The following is a 27863-nucleotide window of genomic DNA, read 5'->3' on the forward strand; positions in this document are numbered from 1 at the left end:
AGGTATAGTATACACTACAAGACCTAAGTTCAAGAACCAGCTCCAAATCCTAGTATTTTATCATCCGGAGCAATATTAACCAGTTAACAATGTTAACCGGTCACCGGAGTCACTTAACTGGTGCAGATACCAATTCTCCATCCATAACATGGAAAAATAATGATAATAAAAATAAAAATTAAAAAAATAATAACTATTCTACATCCTTTAGAGTGTAACTGTAAGTTACAAGTGAAACAATGTGAGAAAGTTCATGCAAATGTGCATTATTCCGTTATTATCATTATTCTTCTTCTCTCAAAACTATCCAAGAAATTGCTCATCCTCTCCACTCCCCCAGTTCCACCCCCCAAGGTATTAAAAACTGCTAAGACATCCAACTCTGAGAAAGTGTTTCTGAACCCAAGAAATTTCCATGTGTACAATTTGTCCTAAATGGTAAATTCACTTACACAGTGAGGCATTATGACCCGTTTCAAAAATTCTCTGGGAGTGAGCTGTAACAAATCGTCATTATCCAAGATTTGCAGACTGCTTTTGGATGCCTAAAGCTGCTCAAAGCAACTAATAGTATATATTCTACACCAGCTTGTTCATCCCCCTTTTCTTTCTCTGCTCACCGTTTAGCTCATGATACTAACATACTACCTCCAGTGAGGCATTTTCCCCTCACTACCTGCTCTTGTGAATGTCACTTTTTATTCATGATATAATCTTTAAGTCCCAGCATGGTCCTGCTGCGGACAGAGGAGGAGGTGACTTCAGCAGAAGCCAAGAGGGCACGCCCATTGGGAGGGAATGTGAGAAAATCACAGGGGCAGCGAGGCACTCTGATTGCGTCTTGCAAAGGTCTGGAGCACCGAAACATATTTCTAGGGAGGTTCATTTGGCAGAGTATGGATATCAAGTCTTTAGATGGATTTTTTTCCATCTTTAAACAAGATAGTTTGGTGCACATATTATGAGCCTAGAATTCCATGCAAAGCTGCCGTTCTTTAGATCTTTTGTCTAAACTGTCTTGATTTTTTAACTTTACCCTATCTATCTAAATGGTGTTCCAAAGATAAAATGAAAACAATTACGCAGCAGCAGAATGGGGTACATGATGGGTGACAGGTGTGCACTCAGTTATAGGCACATTTACTGTCACAAGTAATCTATGAGAACATCTGGGACACAATCAATCTCCTTTTGCAGGTGAGGAACTAGGGATCTAGGGCCAAATTTCACTTTTTTCTTTCTTTGAGAAAGGAGTATGCAGTTTGCATGTACGTCTTCATAAAGAAAAGTGAACATACAAAAATCTCAGATTGCAGAGACAATGTGTGATGGTCGTTTGTATTAGATGGCTTTATGAAAAGGGGGGGCTCACTCATAATCCCTCCCCTATCTATCAGCTCCTTTAAAGCACACACTTGACTTACCAGTTTTGCAAAGCAAGGCACTTCACTAATTCTATTCATCCCCCCAACACAGCCCTTTCCCCCCAAATAATGCAATGGTGGCCCAGCATTAATCTCTCCGTAAAATTTTACAGAGTAAGTTTTATCAGTTTTCTGTTACACAGAAATCAACTAAAACACATCCAGAACAACTGTTTTTCCCTCTGTGAAATCTCTAGACCAAAACCAACAAACAGATCCCTTCTCCCACCTCCTTTCCTACAAGCTCCCCCTCCCCCAAACCTGCCACCGCCAGATTCCTCTTTCCACAGCTGGGCTGATGCAGACTCTGACGAGCACCTGCCATCCCAGCTCCCTCCTCTCATTTCAGTTTTTATCAGTCAAAACGCCAGTGAAAATGCCAGAAGCCAGTACCTGTTTGATTTATGTTCTTTTTTACTTTTTTTCAAGCATAAATAACGTTTCCTTCAATATAAATATACAGTTCTATGAAAACAAAGAAGAAAGGCGCAATAATCTTAGTCACTGCCCAGCAGGAACATGTTTCATTGTTTACAGAGTCAGAGATCAGATTCTCCATAAAAATATATTATTTTAGCCTAGTTCTAGGACACCTTCAAACAGAGTGAAATTCCTTGTTCTACAAACAAACCCCTTTAGAGATTATTTAAATACGCCAGTGATTTTGGATACTTTATACCCAGAAATCAAAGCTATTGAAGTGAGCTGGAATTCCACATCAAGAATATAATTGTTGACATACAAACATCACATAAATTACTTTACTGGATTGTGAAAAATACATCAGATTTTCTCTATAAGTTTCCAGCAAATAAAACAAAAAAAGCAACCTCAAGTGTGTCTCTCCCGATTCAGGTGAAACGCACAATGTCTGAGGTACACCCACTCCTCACCACAGCACACACTACTACGGCGGGAGGGGTGCCTGCATGTCACTTGGCGTGAGCAGACCGCAGGGTTCCCAGTATTCTGTCCCAGTGTGTGAAGTAAGGGGCGAAGTTGCAGGTAAACTGGGAGTGATGCAGGTCGTGGTGCTCCACGCCCCCATACCACCCGAAAGGTACCAGTTTGTGCGTGGACCAGGGGAAGTCGTAGCCCGAGTGGTCCTCCACCGACAGCCAGATGTTGACCACGTGGAAGGTCAGGACAGTCAGCGGGTGGCACTGGAGCAGCAAGACGTTCATCATGTCAAAGAAACCCAAGGAAAGCAGCTCTCCGACGCTCATGTACTGCGTGGCCAGCGCGAACGGGGACGAGTTCTGGTGGTGCATCTTGTGGAAGGTCCGGTACAGCCAGGGCACCTTGTGGTGCAGCACGTGCCACACGAAGAACTCGGTGTCGAAGAGCAGCAGGCAGAGCACGACGTGGCGGACCAGCTGGAGCAGCTCGGGGGCTTCGGGGGGCAGGAGGGCGGGGCTGGTCAGCCAGTGCAGCAGTGTCATGGGGAACACGAACACCACGTGCTGGTAGAGCGTCTGCCCCAGACAGGGCAGCAGCTGCCAAGCCGACGGCGAGAAGTCCGGGTGGATCTTGTAGCGCCGTAGCGCGGGCACCCAGGGGCATAGGACGTCCAGCACCACGAAGGGCAGGCAGAAGCCCAGGTAGGTGGTGATGGAGAAGACGACGGGGAAGAAGGGCGACTGGATGAGGGCCTCCCAGGTCCTCAGGCGGTCCCAGAGGGGCTGCAAGAACAGCTGGCCGGAGCTGCAGAGGACGTGGAGCTCGGAGCCGTTGCGGCTGCTCATGATGAGGTGGTGTCTAGCAGCGGCTGCCGCTCGGGTCCTACCGACTTTTCTTAGGGCTTTCGGCCCCGCCCCCGAGTGATGTCAGCCGCCGTTTTTCTCCCTTTCCCGGCTTCGGGGAGCTTGCATAATTAAATAATCCAACAGAGTTGCGCTTAGTTGCTGTAAATAGTCATCTACCCCTGCATTTAATCGGCATTCATGTATGCAGTTACGCAATGGCACGCAGTACTTTCCATGCATGCAGGATTACGTTCTGATTTTTTAATTGACGTACAATTGACACACGATACCATGCACAGGTCTTCAGTGTAGCGTTTCTACGAGTTTTGACAACTCAATTCATGGATCCTCACCATTCCCAAACAAGATGAAGAATACTTCCATCATCACCGGAAAGAGCTCCTTTGCAACCAATGCAGAATTACTTGTGTTTTTTAATACATACATAAAATTGCGTCTATGTGTTTTAATAAAGATACAAGTGTAACTGCATTAAAAAAACAAAAAACTTTTAAAAGCGACGTACCTTTCGTATTTCGGATCTTTTCTTTCTGCTCTCGCCGTATTGATGTAACCAGCAGTGATCGGCAAACTAACCTTTCGCAGAGTTAACCGCGGGTCTTTGGTGGCGCGCGGCGGCGAGCAGCGCAGGAAATCCGACTGGCGGGACGGGAGCCTCCTCCAGTTTCAGGGTCTCCGTTGAGGAGCTATGCCCGCCAGCTCGGGAGTGCTGCAGATCCCACCTCACTCAGACTCCCCTGGAGAAGCCCCAAAACCTGGCGGGCGGGTCGTCCAGACCAGCGACGGGAACCTGGAGGCACGGAGGGAGGAGAGGGGACCGCGACTGTTAACCTTCACTTTACAAAAAAAAAAAAAAGTCAAGGGCTGGATTTAACATCCAGAGCCTGCCCAGATCTGGCTAAAAGCCGCTGCATCTCAATTTGGGGTGGAAGCAGTCAAATCAGTAAACCACCCACTTTGAGGAATCAAGGGAATATTTTTGCATTCTGGAAGCCTCAGGGGAGTCTGTTGATTGAACAGATGATGTCACGCCCTCCCTACCTTTTTCCCTTGCCGGCTTCGCGACGCCAACTTACCCCACGTCCTTGACGCCTATCCCCCCAAACCATCCCAGGCTCAGAGAGCCCACCGGCGAGGCCACGCTCACCTCTGCGTTTCTCCACCATCAGCAGGAGTCGACTGGCCTGGACTGAGCCTGAGCAAGTCGTACTAGGAGAGCTCTGCGGGGGCTCGGGGCGGGGGCAGGGGGTGACCCCAGGACTTGCATGAAAAGCAACCTCCGCGTTTGACCCGGGGGCCAGACACAAGGGGCGCCTAGAGGATAGAAGTTTGGGACGGAAACTTTGAAGCCAGGGATCATTCCTAACCCTAGCTCTGCCTCTTCTTGCCTCACAGACAATGAGGTTGGGGCCAGCGCCTCTCTCCATGAAGCTTTGCGTATTCTTATCACCCCTTCCTTTCCAAAGGGAAAGAACAATAGTAGCCATCGCATGAGGCTACTGCAAGCATTAAATGAGAAAACAGTAATAATAATGTTAAAGTTACTATGTAACGTCTGCCAGGCATTAACTAAGTGTTTTACTTGAAATGATTTCATCCAGTCCTTAGAAGAGCAGGGTTTGCCACACTGCCAAGATTATTATCGCCATGGTCTTACAGAAGTAAAAGTATAGTGCCTGGAACAGAGTTACAGAATGAGACATATTATTTTAAATGTGTACTCCACATTTTACCTAAAGAATAATTAAGTTTGCATTTAAAATCAAATAAAGTTATGTAAAGAGAAATAAAAGATATAAAGCCATATACTATGAGGAAATAAGTACAACAAAAATATAGACCAATATATGGGCCTAAAATATAGGATATGTAATAGTCCAATTCATAACATATATATTAATATATGATATATATAGGATGTTTTATGTGTATGTATACACACACACCCCTATACTAGGTCAATTCATAATTCAGAACCTCCTTGAACTGCCACTAATGGAATATGGATATTCCTTAGATGCCCATTCTCTGGAACCCCCAGCCTCTGGCCCTGCCGCAGCCTTTTTAATTTTTTTTAAACTCAGTTGGTCATAAGAATATTATGATATTCTGTTTGTGTCTTGATCAGATAAATGTTCAGAAGCAGCTTTGAGCTTCTTGACAGCCAATGCAAAATAGGAAAGGGGGTGAATTTTCTAATGTTGCTTGGCTATCTGAATGGTAGCACAGAGACAGGTACCATACAGGTCCTTGGCCTCCCTGCTGGGGGGTTTCTCCCACTTAGACAGCCTGTCCTTTCTAGGCTTCTCTTCAGTCTTCCCCCTCCTCCACTGCTCTTTGCAGGTCACCTTTAGGACAACCCAGGCACTTTCTTCTTTCCCATTCCTGGTAGACATCACCCTACCTTTGAATTCTGTATAACTCAAGCAGCATCTCAGAGAGAAGGGGAGGGCTTTTTGCCCTTTACTTTTTTGGGGGGGTGTTGGGGGGGTGGGGTGATTTTTAAAAAGAAGTTTATTTGAGAATTACACCACTCTATTGAATGTCTCTTATGCCATTTACTACGCCTTCACTCTTGGGCCCCTCAATGCTCCAGAGGGACCATCAAAGCTCACTTTCTCAGACTTACAAATGAATTCTGCTCAGGAGTAAAATATCACTCAGATTTGCCCTCCACAGAAATTAAGTCAACCTTCAAATTTCCGTTCAGCACATGCTGTTCTTCTCTTTGGTTTCAGCTCTCATGCTTGAATGCTTTGGATTCTCTCAGATTTAAGTGGGTGGCTTCATTTGCTTAATTTGGATTTAGCTAATAGATTGCTATCAGGACTGCCTCCTCTGAGGTCCCAGCCTCAACCAACACGTTCTTTTCCTTACTTGGTTCTTCCATCCTCTATCCCTAAGCCTGTTAGAATATGCTCCAGAAAACCCTGAGCAGCAAGACCTGAAGCCACAGCTTCAGCCTGCTTGGCCCAGGCTCTCCCCTCTTACTCGCAGCACTTTGAAGAATAGCCACCAGCTTCTCTGCCTTTCCAGCCCATGAAGCACCCCCAGGACAGAAGTCTGTGTCCTCCTATCTACAAATGCAATTGTCTCGGGGAAAGTGGTCAGTTAAAATCTCATCAGTTGTCCACTCTCTCTCATGGAGGATGCTGAAACAGTAGGCACATTTTGACAGATCAAAACCAGCATCACTTAATGGACCCAAGTAAAATTGAGCCCTATTTATCCTTGACTTAAGTGGTGCCATTTCCTGCATTGGCAAACATGCACCTTTAAACACTTTAAACTTACACAAAATTTATTTAATGGCTTGCTAGATGAATAGGTCTTTTTAGGGCACGGAGTCTATCTTCTAGGATTTTTTTTCCCCCAGTGTCAAGCATCATACCTTGCACATAATGACGTTCAAAAGATATCTGTGAACTCAATGCTCATTTTAGAAGATACTGGCTTTAAACAGAGGCCTAAAAAGGAATCATTTTTTTCTGGGGCACTGGTTGATATCATTTAAGTCTATTTACTTACTGGGATTACTGGGATGGTTTTCCATAGAAGGGGGTGTTTACTGACTTGTGATGGTATTAGGATTTTGGCCACACTATTTCTTGTGCTTCTCCAGGTGGTTTTGACTTCTGTGTGTTTTTGTCTTGGGGTGGTCTTTCTGACAGAGATCCAATCACTTTTCTGAGAGTACACCAATCAGGTCTGTGCATATTTAACACAATCTCAAAGCTATTTGGTACCAACTCACCAAAAGAAAACGTGTAATGCCCCCCCCAAGAAAAAAATAGAAGATGTAGTTGGAAAAACACTTTACCAATGACACAATCTCTTTTTTTGCATGGCCTTTACGATTATTTTTTCTTTCCATAATTAGGTGAGACTGTCTTGGCATCTATCTAACCGAAGCGATTATTCCTGGATATCAGAGATGAGAAGTGTTGTAACATTTTACAGCTGTAACACGTAAAACTCATAGAGGGTGGAGCAAACTCAAAGATCAAAATCTAATCCCTCCCTGTAAAAATGAAGACTCAGTCTCAGAAAAGTCAAGACTAGCTAGGGTTCAATAGGAAGTAAGAGCCAAACTGAGAGCAGAACTTGGTCAGTGTCAATTTCAAGGTAGGTACCTCTACAGGAGGAGGTTCGTGTTGGAGTGTGGCATCGAAGTTGCATTTATAGGGCAGTTTACAAAAGACTCAGCAAACAATAATTATCGACACCAAAACAGTAGGGGATGCTGATGAAGAACATGGGGGGGAGGGTATAAGCTCCCCCAAGAGAGTCCTTGATGGCCTTATTTGACACAGATGATGATACATATTTGGTTTTAAACGTGTTCTCTTTATATTTTGATCCATCTGTGTCACATGTAAGTGGGTGCTTCTACTGACATGGCTGGAACTCTCAACAACCTGCTTAAAATATTTAAAGCATGTAAAATCGTCCCCATTAAAAGGCATACCGTTGACTGTAAAGCAGAGAAAATACTCACCTTACTGGTCAGAGGGGTGTTGTAAAGATCAAAGCCTTACGAGAGGGCTTCAAAACCCCGGAAGGCACAGTGTAAAAATGCGTGTAAAACTACACGCATTTACACAGTGTAAAACTAATTCATTTTAGTACTACTAAACCAAGTTGGTAGAGAAGGTTTTACTTGTTTAGTTTGGAATTGATCTTGAAATCTGTACCTTGCACAGTACAATAAATACTCAATAAATACTCTTGAATGCATCACTGACAAACTTTTTTAAAAATCAGAATTATGATAACCTGATGTTGTCTTTCAGGGGTCACATTTTGAAAATCTCTCCATATATCAAAAAAAAAAAATGACGAGTTAAAATTATAGGATACTTTAAAGGTTTACATTTAACAAATTAACACATTTCATACCCACAAACACAAAATAATCATTGTTTGGAGATAATATCAACAGTCTTAATAAGTGTGAAGCCTTGGTTAAAGCATTCCCCACTTCCTCCTCATGTCTGAGGTTCTGACCACTCTTACCTATTAGGCAAGTTTTTATTTTCATGTCCCATTTGGGGCACAGTTATTCTTTGAGAACATTTTTCAGGTATTACGAATTAGGCAAGAATTAGTTATAATCCCGGACAGAAATGACCACAGACATGGTTGGTCTTACCAGTCCTCAAATTACGAGTTGGCTCCTAAATCAACAAAGTTCTCTGCCTAGCCCAGAAAAGGTAAGAAGCAGAGCCAAGAGTGCCCCCTTATGGCGAACGAAAAAAATGACTTCATTCTCAATTGTGACTACATGCAGTGGATTTACCCAAGTAAACACAAGATCTTGGAGTTCCAAGTTGACAGAATATTAACTAGTCTTCTCCTTGCCCTAGAGGTCTGTGGAGATCTTTGTGTTCTGCTCAAAAGAATATATTAGTAAACCCAGTGGAAAAAGAACAGAGTCAGAACTCCTCCCAACCTGTTACAGGACTTCTCAAGGCACAAGGTCCAATCTTGTTCTGCACTGTCAGCCAACGGTGAAACAAAGCTACATGAATGCAGCTAGGGTTGTAAGGATATAAGAGCCTACACAGCTGCATCAGGAGCTAGAGGCCAGCAACAAAGGCAAATGCACCGTGTAACCCAACTGTAGCAAAAACCACCATGCGACATCTCCACCTCTGGACTGGCCCACATACTGAAGAAAAATCCCAAAGAAAATTTGGGAAGGAGGTGAAGTGAAAAACACTCCAATAACAGGCGGACTCTACAGAATGTAGCCCCTGCTCATTCATTCCCATGGTCTGAGTGGCAGATTTACTGACCACAAGTTCTCAAGGGCATCTGAAGGAGACGCCATGGCAGCAACCAAAGAAGGGAAACCAAGTCACCTAGGACACAGGCGCCATTCTCTGACGAGCTCTCTCCCACTACTGCTGGAAAACAACGAACAAAAATATCCACTCACTGTCCTGTTCTTTCTGGCCCTGACCCAAGAATCTTGTACCTGATTGGCCAAACCAGTTTGCCTTGGTCAAAGGAGAAAGAACTGTTCTTTCTTTAGGGGGACATAAGGCCAGCGGGGAGAGTGGCATCCTCCTGGGGACGTATATCCTTCGCATCTAGTACAATTTTACTCTTTTCTTTACAATTTCACTTTGGTTGCCACGAAAAATCAGATTCCACTTCAGACCCCCCCCCCCAGATGTTACCTGTGCATCTAATTTCATATGGCTAAATGACCCATCGTTTGTCACACATTCTGTCAGTCCGCATATATTTATTAACTCACTAATATTCCAGGCTTTGTGTTAGATTCTGGGCATACAGAGATAAGTAAGATATATCTTCAAGCTTACAGAGTAGTGGGAGAGATCACATTAGACCCCTAAATCTATGTTTTGGGGGCCCTACGGCATTGTCTCTGCCAGCTTTGGTTGCTTCATTTGTTCAAGGAGAGCATTTGATGGACAGTCCTTGAATCCAGGGTCCCACCTGCAGCCACTACCTGCAAATGGGGTTAATCAGGGCTCAGTCTCCACTCACAGCCTCGCTCAGTGGAAACTGCAGATTTCCAAACCATCACCCACCCCTCCTTAGGTTTAAGACCACTCTCCTCCCCATGGGAGAGGATCAAAGGTTTGCAGGCAGTTTGTTTGATTAGACAAAAAAAGTGAAAGCATTTCTTATCCTAACTGGAGAGAACTGGGCATCTTCAACGGCATAATTTTCTTGGATATAAAAATACAAAACGCCTGGGAAAGGAAAACAAGTATATTTAGAGAAATTAAGCAAACAAATTTAACATGACTTGATAGTAAATGTCTCCAGTCTGGCGTTCACTGATACTTCCTCATTAGATTTATCATTTCATTATAGAGCCGCCACGGGGCATCCAAGCCCCAGATGAAGTCAAGATGCTCCCACTCAGGAATGTGCTCGTGGTACACCATGTTGGAGATCTGGGTCAGTAAGACATTGACGTCGCTGACGTCCGCAAGCCAGTCCTGACCCCCGCTCCAAACAGCGGTCCGCACCAGCATGTCTCTCACATTGTAAGAGGGAGGGGAACTCTGTAATGAAAACCCATAGAAAGCTTTGTCTTCGTTGTTTTAATTGACAAAAATACAATCCCCAGTAAACACTGATTAGTAAATCTGATCTGAGAATCAAAGACTAAATTTTGAAAATCACTCTGTTTACTTTTCAAGTTGCTATTACCAGAACAAAAAGAAGCCTAACCCGCAAGAAAAAAATACTGGCCGTTACAACTGCTAGCTATCGAGTTGTTACCCTGTGCTGGGCAAGGTAACGAGTTTCATCCCCTGGGAGGAAGGCGTCATTCTCCCAGGTAGTTGATGCCAAGCTGTAGAACTAAACCAGGTGGTTGGGAAGGGGCTTTGGAGTCATACCCACACCTCCCTTCCCTCCGGGGTGTGACACAAGTCATAGAAATTCTCTAAGCCTCTGTTTCTTCCTCTTTAATCATCATCATCATCACATCCATGTCACAGGGATATTCTGAGAATTAAATAAGAAAAACACGAACAGAGTGCCTCACATTTTAGAGCCCTTAGCATCCAAAAAGTGGTCAATTCATTTGTATATGGAAGAAAAGGTTTAGGCAATGCAATTTGGCCAAGGCCCCCAGCCACCAGGTAACAGCCCTAGGCTTGTCTGACTCTTAACGTCTGTGTGCCTGGTCACTACTCATGACCAATGACAGAGGTGACTATTTATACAGAGCCAGGGAAAGGACAAAGTCCAAAGCACGAACCAGGATGCTCAGGTTGTTCTAGAATTGACTGGGGGAAAAACAAAGGCTACCTAGTCAACCCTCCCGACCATTTCGCCCCGCACCTGAGCCCAGCCAGAATCCTCATAACTCAGGCTGGCTTCCTTGATGAGTTTTCAGGGCCCATTTTAATTCTAAAGACTCTGAAGACTTTACCTGGTTGTAATGAAAATAATTCTTGGCACTACTTCCCCAGTCGAAGGCTTGAAACTTCTGCAATTTAATCAGCTAGACAGAAGATAATTGCGGGAGAAATAAAGTTATCTAACACAGAAATCTGATATAGCATCACCGGTTGCAAGAGTTCACCCCCTCAGATAGCAAGTTTACACCGATACCCAGATTCACTTTTAATTTCCAAACTGCAATTTAAAATAAAACGGCAGAATTTTGCTCTCCTTTCCTAAATGACTCAATTTCTCACTGTGTGATTGGAAAGTAGCTATTACATGACACAGTAAAGCAGCTACACATATGTGCTGTACTGGATCAACATTGAATCCGTTGGATAAACTTTACGCTGATGTTTTTTTATTGGAATTTGAATCTTAAACTTTTCCAAAGAGTTAACTATCTCACTTGGGAAAGAAATACATATATTTCAGCTCTGTGCTTTGTGACCACCTAGAGGGGTGGGATAGGGAGGGTGGGAGGGAGGGAGATGCAAGAGGGAAGAGATATGGGAACATATGTATATGTATAACTGATTCACTTTGTTATAAAGCAGAAACTAACACAGCACTGTAAAGCAATTATACTCCAATAAAGATGTTAAAAAATAAAAAGAAATACATATTACATATAACACACGGATTAATATATTAATGTGTATTTATATGGATAAATAGATTTATATTAGTATGTAAATACATTAATTGTACATGTAATTATATTACATATAATCTCCATATTTCCTATATATCCATCCTATTTGACTATATTATTTAATATTTTATTAATTTCATTTATTTAACACTTTTTCTTGAGTACCAGTACCAGTAAAATCACCAAATTATACTGCACACCGAACAATTCTAATCAGTTGAGGATACTAGAGCCATGAAATGATATTGTATATGAAATTTAAATGTATGCTTATTTAGGATAGCATGATATAAAAATATTAACAAAAAGTCACTTATTCATAACTTTTTAAATAATGCAAATCCATACCGCCTCTATATCCCCCAATTAAAAATATGTCAAGAATTAAATCCAAAATTGGCGAACCAAATGAACTGGAAACTGTTTAAGCGTTGGCCAGAGGGTGGCGCCTGGTAAACAGGACAAACCTAGGCATTCTTTGTCAGAACTGCCTTTGGCTTCAGTTCTTATCAATTGCATAAAATTCTACTGTTTTATACAATAAACAACAGTGTGAGATGAGGTACTACAGGGGGAATGTTTAGCATCTGCTTTTGCCATTGCAAGTGACACATATTAATACCTGCAGCACATTTAACAAGCAGAGTAAGATATGAATTTACAGCACCTGTTAGTGCATCTCTTCCCTAGCTCTAATTGCCAGTGAAAATATATCAATGCAAGCTGTTCTGCCCCCACAGACAGACATCAGCTTGTCACTTTCTCACATATGTCTTTGGCTTTTATATAAAGCACCCAGAGTGAGTGTAGAAACAAAGGAAAGACGTGCCGAGAGTTCAGGCTGAACTTCAGATTTGACTTTTGTGCTCAGCGTCACAGGACTTCAAACTACGCCCTTGAAAGGGCATCTCAGAAGGAGGGAAATGTGAAGAAGACTATTAATAGTAACAAAAACCTGCTAATAAGCTAACATCTAATGACAGATACTTGGTTAAATACATTATATTACATCGATATACACATGGTATGCCACTGTCGTAAATATAAATATAATACAATAGAAAGAAAAACTGTTTATAAATAATACTAAGTGCAGAAAAGTCAGAAAGTAAAATTGAACGTGCACTATGGCTATACTTAAGTGGTAATCTTATGTGGATAAAGGTCAGGTGAAAATGCTTATAATACTGGGAGAGACAGTTTTTAAAGTCTCTCCTAATATTATAAGCATTTCCACCTCACCTTTATCCACATATGAATATTTTAAGTTTAAATTAATTTTAAACTATTGTAAAATAATTTAAAAAATTATTTTAACATCTTGTTGGTAATGAAAATGTAAGTAGGTTCAACCTTGCTAAAGTACCATACATATTTGGAAGTCTTAAAGAGATGCCTACCCTCTGATCACTAAGTCTAAGACTGTATCCTAAGGAAGTCATCTGCCTAATGTATAAGGACAGATCTCTAATTCAAGAATATTTATCCCAGAATGTTTTATTGCCGAAAAAACCTATCACAGTAGTAATAATAATAATTATAAATTCAAACAATAAAAAGTTGTCCTCAGTTACAGATATTTTTCAGTGTAGTTATTGACCTGGAACATCATTTTTGATTATGGCAGAGACTGCTATTTGCCCCCCAGTACCCATTCTTGCCTTCTTCCTTTCAGTAATAAAATTTCTAAAGTTTTTGCTAAGCACATGGCTGCCAGGGTAGGAACCATATCCCTTATGTGCCTTCTTCCTGGGGGCTGGAACTGCCATGAACGTGACCCAGTTTCAACCGGGCAGAAGAGGCCAGCACCCCAGAGATGGCCAAGCTACAGTGCAGGGGGGCATCGGGTCACCGCATGACTTCCCGGAGAAGTCACAATTCCTCCACAACTGTGTGCCACTGATGTCTGGACTGGATTCTGAGGAAGAAAACGATTTATTTAGCTGCTGTATTTTAGGGTCTTTGATACAGCAACTTAGCCTGCACCTCAGAAATACAATGCTGTTTAATCAAATAAAAACTAAAATTATTAAAAAGTGCATGTAGCATAATCCTTCTCCTGTAATGGAAACAATTATACCAAAAAATTATAAGGTTACAGTGTAAGAGTTCAGGACATGCCACCCTAAAATATGCTGCTTTGGCATAATGATTATTTTGAGTTAAAGGCACCTGAAAAACAGAAGATGTGAAGAGGACACTGACCTTCCTTTTTCTTTCTAAAAGGAGAACACAAAACTCCCATGTGAAAGAAGCCCTCCCTATACCAGGAGGAAGAAGCGTAAAAGAGGAGGCTGAGAGACATCTATACAAAAAGACCTTGTGAAAATAACTCTCATGTCTTGTAAGTCTCCCCATATATTTTAGTTACTTTTCCACAACTGCTACTCTTTGTTCAACCTAGTATATAAGCACTTAGGCCTAGTTACTTCTTTGGGTCTTCATTTTTGTGAGGGCTCCTATGTACACGTAAATAAAATACATATGCTTTTCTCCAGTTAATTTGTCCTATAGCGGTCCCAATCAGAAACCCAAAGAGGGTAAAGGAAAAATTTTACCTCCCCTATAATACGCAAATACTAATCGTAGTTATCCCTGGTGGTAGGCATACAGGTAATGTATTTTCTTCTTTGTACTCACATATTTTTAAAATTTCATAATGAACATATAACAAAAATTTCACTAAATGTCTCTTACAGTGTTTTGAAGAGCTTAGCTAATGTATATTATGCATTTTTTTTTTTAAGCAGCAGGTTTCAAACAATAGAGAACATCAGATCTTACAAGGTGCTTATTAAAATGCAGATCCCAGAGCCATACCCTCAGGAATTCTGATTCTCAACAAGTCTTGGGTAGACCCAAGAAACTGTATTTTTTTATAGCGCCCTAAGTAATTCTGAACAGCACTGTAGATATATTAAGACCGGCCTTCTTCAAACAGGAGCAAGTAGCTGGGCTCTGGGCATAGCCGGCAAGGGGGGCTAGAGATTCCAGAGGGTCTCTGAAACATGGGAGGCTTATAAAGAGAAGAAGAAGATTTGTAAGCTAAATTTTAAAAACCCAGTGAAGAACTAGGTTTTAGAACTTCGAGAACTGAATGCTAATTACTTATACAAAAGATCCATTTCAAAATTTACTATGAATAGAATGGCCTTTAAGGGCACCCCCAAACTCCTGCCACTGGAAACCTCCCAACTTCACATCTGAATTGCAGCCCTCAAGCCTGCCGGCGTCCAGGCCCCGCACACCCTCAGCAAAAGCCTCTCCCAGCAGGAACCAGGCCTGCTGTCCCAGCATGTCCTGGGTAGGCAGAGAGTGGCAGTCCTTGGCTGGCAGCCCTTGGCCAACAGCCCAGAGGAGGGAGAATCAAGAAGGTCCTATGAAACAGCTGCACAAAGCAACCATTTTCTTAACAAAGGGATGACACACGGAGCAGAAGAACAAAGGGCAGGGCTGCCCTCTGCAGGGAATCTGGGGTCAGAAACGTTCGCGGCGCACATTGCGATGCGGCGAGGACCTAAACCCACAGGGTCACCACTGGGCCCGAGGGTGGTGCTCTGATCCACAGCCAGCAGCCTCCGGCCCCAGTCAGCTGCTTGACAAAATGGCTGGAACAAGAGCAGGGGTCTGGATTGCAGCCAAGCCAAGAGCTCTAGGCAAACCCAGCGCCAGTGGGGGCCTGCAGCACAAAAGGCTAGAGGACTACAGTGCCGTGACATGCAACAGGGCACTCTGACAGCTCTGGCCACCACATTCCCAAGGGTACCTGAAAGGCTAGGGCTGGCGGTCATCTGCGCTCTGCTGAGGCATGGGGGGTACCACGCGTGGGCTGCTCAGCATCTGCCTTCAGCCCAGCTCAGTGGTCCTCCACACAAGGGAGCACTGACTCCTGAGGTGACAGAAACTGGACCTTGCTGAAAAATGTCCATTAGGTGAGAGGGTAAAAATGCTCAGAGAGATAAGGCTCTTCTGATGGCAGGGTATACAGAGAAAACAAGCGGCTCTAGATGGAGAAGTGCCCGAGGAGAAAGGTAGGGGACGGAGTGGACACTTGGGAGTGAACATTTGAGGACTTCTGAAGGTTTCGGGACATTCCTTCAGAGGTAAGGGTGTGCTCTGCAGCATGTCATGAGCTACCTGCCTTCCAGATGCCCCTCTTCTAGGCCAAACTCTGGTACTGCGTCACTGACGCTTAACACTAGGCCTTACAGTCACTATGGGGCTAAAAGCCTCAGGCTGGGTCCCGCCTGGTCCCATAGGGATGAGCCCAAGGAGAGGTAACCGATAGCACTCGCAACTGACAGCGTTCCTGGGACAACTGAGGAAGGATACCGAAGCGCCAGTGATGTCCCGGATCAGAGGTTCCCAAATCCGGTTGGGCAGAAGAATCTAATGGGCAGAATTTTTTTAAAATATAAATTCTCACCACTCAGCACCAGAAAGAAATGAAGTACTGATGCACATGACAACTTGGGTGAATCTCAAAATAATTATGCTGAGAGAAGCCAGACAAAAACAAATATATACTGTATGATTATATTTAGACAAAACTTTGGAAAATTCAAAGTAACCTATAGTGACAGAAAGCAGATGGGTCGCTGCAGATGGGAGAGGGTGGACGGGGTATTAAAGGGGGCCTCTGGGGGTGACAGATACGTTCACTGTTTTGATCGTGGTGATGGCTTTGCAGGTGTATATCTATGGCAAAACATACTACATTGTACACTTTAAATATTGTGTGTCACTTATACCTCGACAGAGATGTTTAAAAAAAATAAAGGTATACACACTCCAGTCCAAATGAATTAGAATCTCTAGGGATGGGACACAGGAGTCTTTGTGTTTAAAAGCCTGGATTGTAGCTAATCCAACAGCTCTACCACAAACCCAATATCCCTTACTTTTTAAAAATAATATTTTATTAAAAAGTGTACTTTTAAAGGCAACTCACATGATTCTGATGCAGGCAGTGACTGCCAGTTGTTTGAAAATTGCTATCCAAGGCACTCACTGAATCTTGGTTTGAAGCTTAAATGGTGAGTTAATTCATATTTAAAAAGAATTTGGGGGGAAAAATTATACAAAAACATGTCCTGAGGTAGAAAAAGTCCCTGCCATATTGTCAGGTGAAAAAAAAAAAGCTATAAAAGAGTAAGAAGAAAAGAAATCAATCTATTTTTACAATTATGATTTCTATCTGTATCTTTAACCACTTCTTTCTGAAATGATACGCAGCAAGAGATATGGAGTAGAATGCAGAGACATTTTACATCCCTGGTACACATTCTCTCTCTCTGTGTGGGATTACAGCACAATTTTATTTTTCACCTTATGAGAATTTTTATTATTATACCCGTATGTAATTTATAAATTTTCTAGAATGAACACGCATACTTTTGTGATGTGTGATCATACAATCAAAACTCTACTTAATTTAGTGTCTCTTAGTTATATCCTTGACTGATTTAGCTCTGTTTCTCCACTGAGGTTTCAGGCATACAGTGTTCATAATGCTGAAATAGCAGCTCCTATCTCCAAAGCTGCTCTAAAATCTTGCTTTCTGGAGCAACACAGAAATAAAATAAATCTGGGACTCAGTGAAAAATTGACAGAGGGGAGGGGGAAGAAAAGAACAAGCAAGTCAACCCCGATAGCTGTTTGGTGAACTCACACCGTAGTACAGTCTGCCCCAGGGAGGATAACACAAGCAATATAAACATAACTCAGGAAGGAAAGCAGCCCAGATGTGTAAGCAGACTATCTTTCTATTTCCTTCATGGAGTGCACAGAACTTTCTAAGGCCGATGTTCCACAAACCCCCCACTGTACTCCTGGAATGCGTACCTGGCTCCAGTGTAACATATTTTGCACAGAAGTTCCGGCAGGAGTGTGTGTGGCATACACAGCCACTCTAGACTGCAAAATAAACACGTGGAAATAAAGAATGAAAACAGCCTGAAGGAGGCACTGATAATAAACACAGTTCGCACCTTGAAGCATTAAAAACTACAGAGCCACAATCTCAAATACGTGAGATTAAGGGCAGGAAAAAAAATTCTTTGACTACAAATACGTCCTGTAAAAATATGAATAACCACGCATACACACACAGAATACACATGAAGGATATACAGCAACATGGTAACCGTGGGGCTGTATTGGTTGAGATGACTGCTCATTTCTATTTTCTTCTTCAAGTTTTTCTGAATCTCCAAAATTTTACATAACAATCGTACCTTGCTTTTATTCATCAGAAACAAGAAAAAATAACATCCCTTAAAAATTCCCTAGAGCCTTCATTCCAGAATTTTAAGGCCTGTTTTCAAAATACAACATGACAAACTACGAATGTATTTAGAAACACCAGCACATTGCTGGCCAAGGGTTTACATTTTATAAAATAAATAAATAAATATATATACGTGGGTGGGTGTGTGCCTGTGTGTGTGTGTGTAAATGGCCATTCCAAATTTAAACACATTTATAGTAATTATTTTGAAGAAAAAGATCACTAGAATAAATACAAATATTGCAATTTAAATGATGATCAATCTCCTCATTCCATAGTTTCCACAGAGGTACAATGTAGGAAGCTGACAATGGCTGGCCCGAGGTTAGACACAAATGGTGTTCCAGGCACCTGCCAAGGTTGATTCTTATACCCCTTAAATGAAAGAGCCTTTAGAGCTCTAATGACGTCATTCCTGCCTCTCCCACATCCTCCAACACAAAGAAGCACATTCACAGATATAAAATCACTGACAGTTAAAACCAAGTGTTATTGTAAACATACATACCATATTTAAATTTCTCTCATTAAATCCACACAGAACAAAAAAGATATTTCCGCAAAGCTCCTTCAGAATGACATGAGTACAAACATGCGTACTCAGCCATTTCACAAATGTACTCTGGGGAAGAAATTCTTTAACCCCAAATAAGTCCTGCAAAATAAAAAGAATATCTCAGCATTTCCTTCTGGTGTATGGCCTCCACGTCCCACCTCACAAGCAGACACATGCCAACCGTGTCCACGGATGGCCTCAGAAGAGAAATGGCAACCAGTGGGCATTCAAACTAGGACACCTGTGCGATACGTCTACTAAGGCAATAGCAGATGTTATAGACCTGTATTTAAAATCTCAAATGAAAAAAAGAAGGCAAAAAATCAAATAGGTCCACAGAAGACTTTTACAGTGGGAGGGGGCCTGAATGATCCCTCATCCCAGGGCCATCCCCAAAGTTTCATCTGACTTTGATGGATTGCTAGCGACTTCTGAGAAAGAGTTGAAACTGTGGTTGGTCAGCAATGTGTCTGCTTAGGACACATACATCTGATCCGATGCTATTGGCCAGTGGGCCAAGTCCTGCCCACTGCCTTTTGGGGTTTATTAATACTTAATACAAAATTTACCATTTTAACCATTTTTAAGTGTTCAGATCAGCAGCATTAGTACATTCACATTGTTGTGCAACCATCACCACTATCCATCCATCTCCAGAACTCTTTCAACATCTCAGATTGAAACTCTGTACCCATTTAAACAATAACTCCCCATGCCTCCTCTGCCAGCACTGCCTGTTTTTATAAAGTTTATTGGAACACAGCCATGCTTTTCTCTATACACACTGTCTCTGGCTGTTTTCACAAGACAAAGGCAGAGGACTTCCCTGGTGGCGCAGTGGTTAAGAATCCACCTGCCAATTCAGGGGACACGGGTTCAAGCCCTGGTCCAGGAAGATCCCACATGCCGCGGAGCAACTAAGCCCGTGCGCCACAACTACTGAAGCCCGTGTGTTCTAGGGCCCGCGAGCCACAACTACTGAGCACATGTGCCACAACTACTGAAGCCCACGTGCCTAGAGCCCGTGCTCCACAACAAGAGAAGCCACCGCGATGAGAAGCCCGCACACGGCAATGAAGAGTAGTCCCCGCTCACCGCAACTAGAGAAAGCCCACGCGCAGCAACGAAGACCCAACGCAGCCAAGAAAAAAAAGACAAAGGCAGAGTTCAGTAGTTGAAACAGAAACCATATGACCCACAAAGCCAAAAATATTTATTATCTGGACCTTTAACAGAAAACGCCTGCTGACTCCTGGTGTACATCAGGCCTGACCAATGGCCCCTGGACCTGTGCTCAAGTATTTCTGGGGCAGTCACTATGCCCTCAAGGCAGATCGTCGTGTACATGTGTAATAGGAAATAGGAAAAAGATCTTCTTTAGAGTGAACCCAAATTTGTCTCCTTACAATTTACACTTTCACTGATGCCTACCCTCTGGAGGGACAAGCAGAGTGAAAAATTCAAATGCCTACAAAGGCAGTTTTATGGGTTGAATTGTGTCCCTCCTGAAAAAGATATGTTGAAGTCCTAATTCCCTGTATCTCAACATGTGACATTATTTGGAAATAGGGTCTTTATCAAGGTACTCAAGTTACATAGTTGGATACTGTCTACATTAAAACAGAACAATACATTTCTCTCTGGACCTATATAGGTATATAAATTCACACACAAGGTCTACAGGAAAAGACCCCAGACTGAGCATGGTGCTTAATTCTGAGGAAGGCGCTAGGAGAAGCCTTGGTAGTTGAAGGGTACTTTATTTGTAATCTCCGAATTGTTTATAATGAAAATCGAAGGTTCTATTATCCAAGGTATTTAAAATAAATGTGGTTAGAGGGGTCCACATCTTACCTGCCTGTCTGATCACTGGTACAGAGAATCCCATCTTATGTGAGAGTCAGATTCTGAGGTCAGAGTATAGCCTATATGTCCTGTGAACATATTTCTTAAATGGCCAAGAGATAAGTATAAGTTAAGTATATATTTCTGTATAGAATTTCATATGTGTGTGTACAAACGTATCATACATAAAACATAGATGGTGCATGCGTAACGGACCATCTGGCCTCAGCTGGCTCTCAACTCCTCATAAAAACTGCTTCCTCCTTGAGCGAAGCCTGGAGGGTTCACACATTGAGGTCCGATGAAGTTACTGGCCTCTGCTTAGGGGCCATATAATAAAATATAATAGATCACCCTCCGTGTGGTCAGGGTCGGGCATGTGGAATAGCACATCGCCTGTCTCCCATCTCCTGCCTACTCCCAGGCACGGACCCACCCTATGGAATAAAGGGCAACTTCAAGGAGGTTGAAGCTGCTTTCTCCTGGCCTTCCTCGTGCTCTCTTTGTAAGGTGGGTGGGGAGTTGCACTGACGTGTTAACCACGAGAACAGGGAGCTCCAGTGTGGAGTTAAGGATACCTTCCCTGACTCCCCAGGATCTGGAGGTAGGGGTGAAGGGGGAAAGAAAAACCACGGAGAGAAGAAAACCCACTGTTCCATTGATAGCAAAACACAGGGGAGGAAGGCACACCTTCTTCCTCTAAAGGCCAATTCTTCAGAACCAAAAAGGAAATCTGTGAGGGAAGGGAGTGGAGGTGGGGGGAATCCAAGTACCTTAATGAGAAGATCTGGAAATTGTCCTAATTTAACTAGAGGGCTAGTAGCAAACCTGGCTGAAGCCACGGGGGCCAGGGCAAAAAACACTTTAATCTTTTTGGCCAGCTCCGGGATCCGTGAAAATGCTATGAAACCTGTGGGAACAAAAGGAAAATAACAGAATTCCATCTTCTGGGACTTTTCTCTGAAAAGGCAAGGGCAGGCATGCGTGTCGCCTTCTAGTGGCAATCTGAGAACTGTGCAAGCAATGCCAGGAGGCAAAACTCGTGAAATGAGGGCCTCTGAACCCCTATGCGCACAAACACTGAGTTTGATTAAACCAGTAAATCAAGTTTTGTTAAGTGCTTGTTTCGATCTTCAGCCTACATATGCACTGGAAGAAATCCAGGTTGCTAGAACCAGAAGATGTTTCCCGTTCCTTTAATGATGTAGGCCAGGGAATCCAAGACTATTCCTAACAGCTCCACCCCACTGTGTCCATCCCCTACTGCTCCGCCTCCATCACTAAGAATGATGTACGAAGGTACTCAAAGCAGTCGCCAAGGACTCGAAAGGAACTTACACATTTAGAAATCCTCTAGCTTTAAAATATCTTTTAGCTTCCTCTCAGGTCACTTCTTGCCTTAAACTTGGCCCCAGAACGTCAATTTTGAAAGCAGTGGGGCAAAGGACACCAATGGACAAGTCATGGAAGAACGAATATAGATGAAAAAAATGCTTAAGTCCATTGATAAGAAGGGCAATTACGTCCATGTTACTTGTTGCTTGAAGTCTCTCAAGCTGACAAAGAGGAGTGGTAGTGAGGGCAAGGCAACTTAACCACGTATATGGAGACACTTCAAAGCATTCATACCTTTCATATCATAGTTTTCTTCTAGGAATGTATTCTAAGAAGATTGTGTGATAGGAACACAAAGATATGAGTCACAGTAAACACTAACGGGGGAATTAAATAAATTATGGGACAGGTCTCTAGTCCCTAATCAGAGGAACTCTTGTTTGCTCGAATTATGAGCATTTTTTTGGGGGGAAGGGGGGAGCCACAACGCGTGGCTTGAAGGATCTCAGTTCCCCGACCAGGGACTGAACCCAGGACAAGGCAGTGAAAGCTCAAAGTCCTAACCACTAAGCCACCAGAGAACTCCTGGCAATCTTTTTTTTTTTAAACTTTGCTAAATTTTCTGTTTCTGTTTCCAATGAATACACAATACTTTTATCATCAGCATAAATTAAAAATATATATGACTTTTAAAAATTATTTGTAAATAAAGTGTACTATGGCATCCTTGTAGCTAGCTTTATTCCACTTCACTTTAAAAAATCAGTGTATTTCCTTGTTTTCTTTATAAAAGTCTCTGCACTTATACAACTTCCTGCTTTATACTCTCTCACATTCCCATATCACTTAACTAGGAAAATATGTAATAGGCTGTGGTTTACATTGATTCCTTCAATCAAGGGAACCATACACCATGTTCTTCTATTTATGTCTGTCTGAATATCCAGAGAAGACTCAACATTACCAAAATTCTTTGCCCTATTCATTATTTCTGCCTGGCATTAAGAAACAAACACAAAACTCTATCTGAACATTATTTTTTTATATTTCACTTTTAAGAATGGATACAAACTGTAAAAAAACATTATATCAACCTCCCATCTTTATTTTATACATACCTATCGTGGTGCCTTGAGAATGACCCACATAATACACTTGTTCTTGGCCAGTTTTATTCAGAATGAAGTTAATTGAAGCTGGTAGGTCATAATTTGCCATCTCATCGTAACTGTAATCCAGAAAAGGAAATTTTTCATTGAGACATTGCATACAAATACAACAGCATACAAGTGTGCTGCTTGATGAGTTATCACAAACTGAACACAGCTGGGTAAACCAGCCCTGAGCACAGGGAACTGAACATTACCAGCACTGCAGAAGCCTCCCTGGGCTCCTTGCTAACCATGCCTCCCCAAAATAACCACTATCCTCCTTTCTTAAACCATAAATTAGTTTGATCCATTTGGGAACTTTTCTATGAATGGGATCAAACAGCGTGTATCGTTCTGCATCTGACTTCATCTTTGCCGTCACATATAGCTGTCGGCTGGTCACTGTGTAAATACATGACACTATTTGTTCACTCACTGCTGATGGGCATTTGGTAGTTTCCAATTTTTCGCTATTACAAATAGCGTAACAACAAGTATATTCTTGGACATGCCTTTGGTAAAAGCTCTCATTCCTGTGTTTCACGGCCTCGGGTAGGTTCTGGTTTTACAAATGGGGAAGCAAGCCTGAAGGAGTCATGGTGCTGACTTTCTCTAATGCCTGGTACAGAGACACAGTCCTGAACCTGTACGCATGTGTACTGACTGTAACCACCACTTGTGCTGTGCCAGGCTCTGTGCCAGCCTCTTTCCCTGTATCCTCTCCTTTAAGCCCCCAGTGACCTTATGAGAAAGGTATTTATTATCCCCATTTTACAAAAAGGCCACAGACACAGGGCTTATGCCACATGCCTAATATCATGCAGTGATCAACTGGTATAGCCAGAAGTAAGAGAGAGAAGAGGAGAACTTCTAGAAATAAGAAGACTGAATATTTGGAGGACGTGTTTATGGAGGAAGGGAGAAGGGTATGGTACACAATTTACACAGCGACACCCACACCACCAGGAATGTCAAAATAACTAAAAATCCCTTATTGAATCTAATCCATAAATGTAATCATTTATTTATAATTTACCTTACTACTATTTATTAAATTCCTAACAAGGTGTAAAACCTTTCATAAACCATTAGTTTCCCATCATATGATCTTGAGTTTCCCATCTATTTGCCTCCCCAGTGTCTACGTTGAGGGTCCCAAGGAAAAAGACCCCCGTCATAATCAATTCAAAGATACCTGAAGGCCCAGAATTCATCCTGAGAAACTGAAAGAGTCTTGTGTTTCTGAGACCAGGTGTTTCCCCTGCTGTTCCCCATCCACACATCAAAACCCGCATCTGCCAGAATGAAGCCCAGGCTGCTGCTGGGCAGGTTTGTGACCCAGTTACTGGAATCTGCCAGCAAGCCATGCTGCAGGAACACAACTGGTCTGGGACCTGGAAAGCAATCATGTTTAGGAGTTAGCAGCACCAAGCTTCAAAACAAACATGATATCCTGCTAATCAGAAAAGTCACAAAAGATCACAAAGCAAATAATGCAACAGAAACAAAAGACTGAGGTAGCATTAGCATTCAGTGGTAACTGTACTATAGATACTGTGTGAAGGGTGCCTGGGAGCTGTGTTTTCCTTGGGCACATGAAGACACTTCCCACCCATCCAAGGTGCTCTGGGGCTGGGCCATGAGGAAGAAGACTTGACCTTAAAAGACCAGGAAGTCAGGCTAACCAAGAAAAGACCTTGGCAACATATGGGGACCAGTGGGGCAGGACTGCCTTGTTCCAAGAGGCGCTCCTGCTGGTCATCAGTAAGAGAGAAGGGGCGTCGGCACCGCGGTGGTCTCTGCTGGGGAAAGGAGAGTTAGAGCGAGGCAGAAGGAGAGCACGCTGGGGGCCAAATTCCTTGCTGCTGGTTCCAACCTGTGCCTCTTCAGACACTCAGTGGAAAACCTGAGGCTGTGCAGCCGACTTCACAGGGCAGAGTCCTGAGAAAGGAGGACGGGTTTCAATGGGGGTGGGAGAACCGAGGAGGGGAGAGCAGGACAGAGAGTGGGGCAGCCAGACCAGGACTGAGCTGGAAGGGGGATCAGGTGCCAGTTTTCAGGGACCAGGAGTCAGCTGCCTACCTTTTCTTTTTTTTTTTTTCTTTAACATCTTTATTGGAGTATAATTGCTTTACAATGTTGTGTTACTTCCTGCTGTATGACAAAGTTAGTTTCAGCTATACGTATACATATATCCCCATATCTTCTCCCTCTTGCATCTCCCTCCCACCCTCCCTATCCCACCCCTCTAGGTGGTCACAAAGCACCCAGCTTGTGATCTCCCTGTGCTGTGCGGCTGCTTCCCACTAGCTATCTATTTTACATTTGGTAGTGTATATATGTCCATGCCACTCTCTCACTTCGTCCCAGCTTACCCTTCCCCCTCCCCATGTCCTCAAGTCCATTCTCTACGTCTACGTCTTTATTCCTGTCCTGCCCCTAGGTTCTTCAGAACCATTTTTTTTTTTTTTAGATGCCATATATATGTGTTAGCATACGGTATTTGTTTTTCTCTGCCTACCTTTTCTTGATGGGGAGTATTTCAAATTCCCCTGAAATCTCTCTGCACTTCCCTCCCTAACCCCCCAGAAGGCTTCAAGGGAGAAATTTGGGAGTTGGCAAGTTGAAGATATACCAGGAAACTCTTTAAGCATCACCAATAAATAACTTCTGGATTCCCACAGGCAATTAGGAGCCACTGACACTTTCCCAGGAGGTGAGCGTGAAGCCCAGGAAAGTGCAGGCGGCCAACTCAGGCATGTGCCCACCACGCATGTGTGCCCACCATGCACGTGTGCCAATTATGGTGGCTGAGGGGCTTCCAACAATACCTGCAAATCCCCCACCGCAGCCCGTACCTACCATTCACCCCTGCACCCCGTACCTACCATTCACCCCTGCACCCCGTACCTACCATTCACCCCTGCACCCCGTACCTACCATTCACCCCTGCACGAGGCTTAAAACATTCCCAGACCCCTCACCCTACACTCCATAGAAGGGTTTCCCAAAGTTCCTATATTTGCCCCATACATTGAATTTCCATGGACTTGGCTTTGCCTAAAACAACCACTACTGCAATCCAGGTTATAAAGAGTCTCTGTTTAACAGAAAAAGAAACAAAGAAAATATGTTTAATTACTTTGGAATTTAAATAAACTGTTTACATTAAGGGGTAATCTGTGGACATCCATTAACTCTATGCCACAATCAGCTGGGTACCTACAAAATGAAAGTAACTGCACAAGGACAAAGAGAACACAGCTACACACACACACACACACACACACACACACACACACACACACACACACACGCACAAACCGACCATGCAGACCCCAGGGTGACAGCAAAGCCATCCAGTGTGTGTCGGGGGAGGGGGTGGTGGAGAAAACTCAGTGATTTGTTAAGACACCTGTCACAGGGGAAGGGAGCGGATCGAAGTCACTTTCTTTTCTAATTCTCTTTTTGTTTGTTGGGATTCCCCCGTCCCTCACTTCAAGCTGAATACGAAAGCTCAATGAACAGATATAAAAGATGGCACCAGATAGGAAGAAAATAGTGAATCTGTTCTTGAAAAGCCAGGTGTTTTCAAATCTGGAGGATCTGGGCCAAGAACTGCAAAGCATATGGCAGACCCCACGGCTTTCTCGTGGGAAATGCCAGCAGGGGAGGAAAGGGGCTGGCATGGAAAGGCACATGGCTGAGAAATGGCACCTCAGCAACCTCAGGCCTCTCAGCTGTGTCCTACTCATTCATTTGAAGAGATTTTACTGAGAGTTTTACTGTATAATAAGCAGTGCACTAGAAGTTAAAAAAAATCAAGTGATTCAAAACACACGTTACATTTTGTATAAACTTGTCCTGCTACCTACTCTGTGTTAGTCACTGTGTTGGATTCAGGGACACGAACGTGGGTAAGCCATGCTCCCTCCCCCACGGAGCTCCATTCTAGTGAAGGAGACAGACACACGATTACCTTCTAGCCCTGTGTGGAAAAGGCCAGACCACCATGCAGGAAAGCCCAGAGGAAAGAGAAAAGTACTCAGCCAGGGGAGGAATATTTGAGCCGGTTCTTAAGTAAGAGACAGACTGCCCCACAAAGGGTTCGGGTGAAGAAACGGCAGCCTGGATTGGCAGAGAACTGACACTGCATCCCAGGCCTCAGCCAGATGGGACCCCAGAGGGTACTGTAAAATGTAAACGCTCCCTATAGGAGTCGGATGCAAAGGCAGCTTGGGGAACCGCTGGTAGCGCGTGGTGCCTCGTCTGACCTGGGCATAGAGGGGATATGAAGGACTTCCCTCAGGGGTGCACATCCTTGCAGGTGTGGCCAGCTCCCTTTCCTCCCAGAACAAAAGGGGCCTCTAAGGAGGAAGCTGCAGAGGATACGACCCACTGGGCTTCCCATGCCCGTGATTCCATTAGACATGATGGGCCACCAACAAAGGGAAAATATTAACAAATCCTGTCCGGGGGTGGAAAATGGGTGCTAAACTGCTTGTCCCTTCCCTCTGGCATTTAGTGAATGCAAAAGGGCAGCAGAATAGACAAGGGCACTGTGACGGGCCTACCCACCTGTCTGCCAGCTTCTCCCACCTGCTCCTAAGAGGGGGGGAGTGGGGAGAAAGGAAGGCATGATGTCATCTTTCCCATCCCGCCACCAATCAAGGATTTAAGGATTTGTTGGAAAAAGAAGTTTCTCTCTAGGAGGGTTAAACCTACTGCCATTCACATTGTCCAGTGAATTACTTTAATCAGATTTCTTTTCATCCTGCTGAGAGAAGCTGACTGAATTAACAGCTAGCTATATTATTATGCACCCCTGTGCTCTAAGGCACTGTGCTGAAAAGCCTATGAAGTTAGTACTATTTCTATTTAACAGAACAAGAAATTGTGGCTAA

The 27863-nt window shown here is 43.3% G+C and overlaps 2 protein-coding genes and 1 long non-coding RNA gene across 6 annotated transcripts in view; 1 reads left to right on the forward strand and 2 right to left on the reverse strand.

Moving 5' to 3' along the window:
- Positions 1-1820: 1820 nt before the first annotated feature.
- On the reverse strand, positions 1821-9270 carry CH25H (cholesterol 25-hydroxylase). The gene is made up of 2 exons (XM_082339636.1): positions 3696-9270; positions 1821-3571 (listed from the first exon to the last, which is right to left on the reverse strand). The coding sequence occupies exon 2, from the start codon at positions 3167-3169 to the stop codon at positions 2357-2359; it is 813 nt and encodes a 270-aa protein (XP_082195762.1). The 5' UTR covers positions 3170-3571; positions 3696-9270; the 3' UTR covers positions 1821-2356.
- Positions 9271-9923: 653 nt separating this feature from the next.
- LIPA (lipase A, lysosomal acid type) overlaps positions 9924-27863 on the reverse strand; it is a 103170-nt gene continuing 85230 nt past the window's right edge. For all 4 annotated transcript variants that reach the window (XM_082339533.1, XM_082339531.1, XM_082339532.1 and 1 more), the window contains 7 exons: positions 24155-24353; positions 22927-23036; positions 21247-21383; positions 18581-18727; positions 17628-17699; positions 11115-11186; positions 9924-10236 (listed from right to left, as the gene is read on the reverse strand). In XM_082339533.1, the coding sequence (XP_082195659.1) occupies positions 10003-10236; positions 11115-11186; positions 17628-17699; positions 18581-18727; positions 21247-21383; positions 22927-23036; positions 24155-24353 (971 nt within the window). In that variant the 3' untranslated portion in view covers positions 9924-10002. The remainder of the gene's footprint in view (positions 10237-11114; positions 11187-17627; positions 17700-18580; positions 18728-21246; positions 21384-22926; positions 23037-24154; positions 24354-27863) is intronic.
- LOC309604714 lies at positions 11193-17404 on the forward strand. The gene is made up of 2 exons (XR_014231009.1): positions 11193-13474; positions 13763-17404. It is a non-coding gene; the product is annotated as an uncharacterized lncRNA (long non-coding RNA).

Source organism: Balaenoptera borealis, assembly GCF_965194805.1.
Source record: "Balaenoptera borealis genome assembly, chromosome: 10".
NCBI classification, from domain to species: domain Eukaryota; kingdom Metazoa; phylum Chordata; class Mammalia; order Artiodactyla; family Balaenopteridae; genus Balaenoptera; species Balaenoptera borealis.